General features: G+C 33.1%; 1 protein-coding gene across 2 annotated transcripts in view; it reads left to right on the top strand.

Moving 5' to 3' along the window:
- The window catches only part of LOC107622305 (cysteine-rich receptor-like protein kinase 10), a 6,285-nt gene that overhangs the window by 1,002 nt on the left and 4,226 nt on the right, over positions 1 to 1,057 (top strand). For both annotated transcript variants that reach the window (XM_021114187.1, XM_016324167.2), the window contains exon 2: positions 444 to 964. In XM_021114187.1, coding sequence (XP_020969846.1) covers positions 444 to 964 — 521 coding nt within the window. The remainder of the gene's footprint in view (positions 1 to 443; positions 965 to 1,057) is intronic.

A 1,057-nucleotide genomic window follows, 5' to 3' on the forward strand; every position in this document is an offset into this window, starting at 1 on the left:
TGTTAATGGTATAGAAAATTAAATTAGTTATCTTTATTGATGTATCGATACATTATTAATTATCTACAAGTATTTTACACTAACAATATATAAAAATTAAATTTTGTTATAAAAAAATAAATGATGTTAAGTATTACGTTACATATATTCATCGTGAAGAAGTATAAAGAGCCCATAGAGTATCTATACAGTGTATATAATGAGAGTTTAGGGATATTCGATTTAGTAGGATATCAGATGTTTATTATACTTTGTACCCGAATGGTTATTTTGGATAGTATGAGTGTATTGTATTTGAAAAATTAGTAATATTTTACTCGAATATTTATTTTTTAACCTATATTGAGCTAAATAAACAGTCCATTGTACACATTGTACGAACAGCTTTCAGATTCATTAATTATTTTTTATTATTATTAAAATTGTTTTACACTTGGTGGTAGAGGTGACGTGACAGGCACCTTCTGCCAGTTTTGCGTGTCCACTGCAGCTTCAGACATTGTTCAGCACTGTCCAAACAGATCATCAGCAGTGATATGGTACAACTACTGCATACTCAGATACTCCAACCATGACTTCTTTGGAAACCTTACAATAACCCCATCGTGGCAATTTCCTGGGACCAAGAACAGCACCAACAGCACACAAGAACTCCAGAAAGCAGAGACTTACATGCAGAGCTTGATAAAGAATGCTACTGTGGAGACCAACTTGCTGTATGCAATGGGTGAGTTCAATTCTGGTGGTTCTTCAGGGGAAAGGTATGGGTTGGTGCAGTGTAGTAGGGACCTTACTAGTGATCAGTGTAGGCAGTGTTTGAATGCTATGTTGGATCAAGTTCCTAAATGCTGTGCTTCAAAAGTTGGATGGCAAGTTTTGGCTCCAAGTTGTTTGATCAAGTATGATGATTTTATGTTCTACAAGATTACTACCAGTCAAGGACCTTCTCCATCATTCAATTCAGGTCAATTCTGAGTTTTATTTGCATTTTTTGTTTTTTAATTTTAAAATTCTATATATAAAAAATAGAAATTAATTTTTGCACAATTGCACAATT

Source organism: Arachis ipaensis, chromosome B10, assembly GCF_000816755.2.
Source record: "Arachis ipaensis cultivar K30076 chromosome B10, Araip1.1, whole genome shotgun sequence".
Classification (NCBI taxonomy): domain Eukaryota; kingdom Viridiplantae; phylum Streptophyta; class Magnoliopsida; order Fabales; family Fabaceae; genus Arachis; species Arachis ipaensis.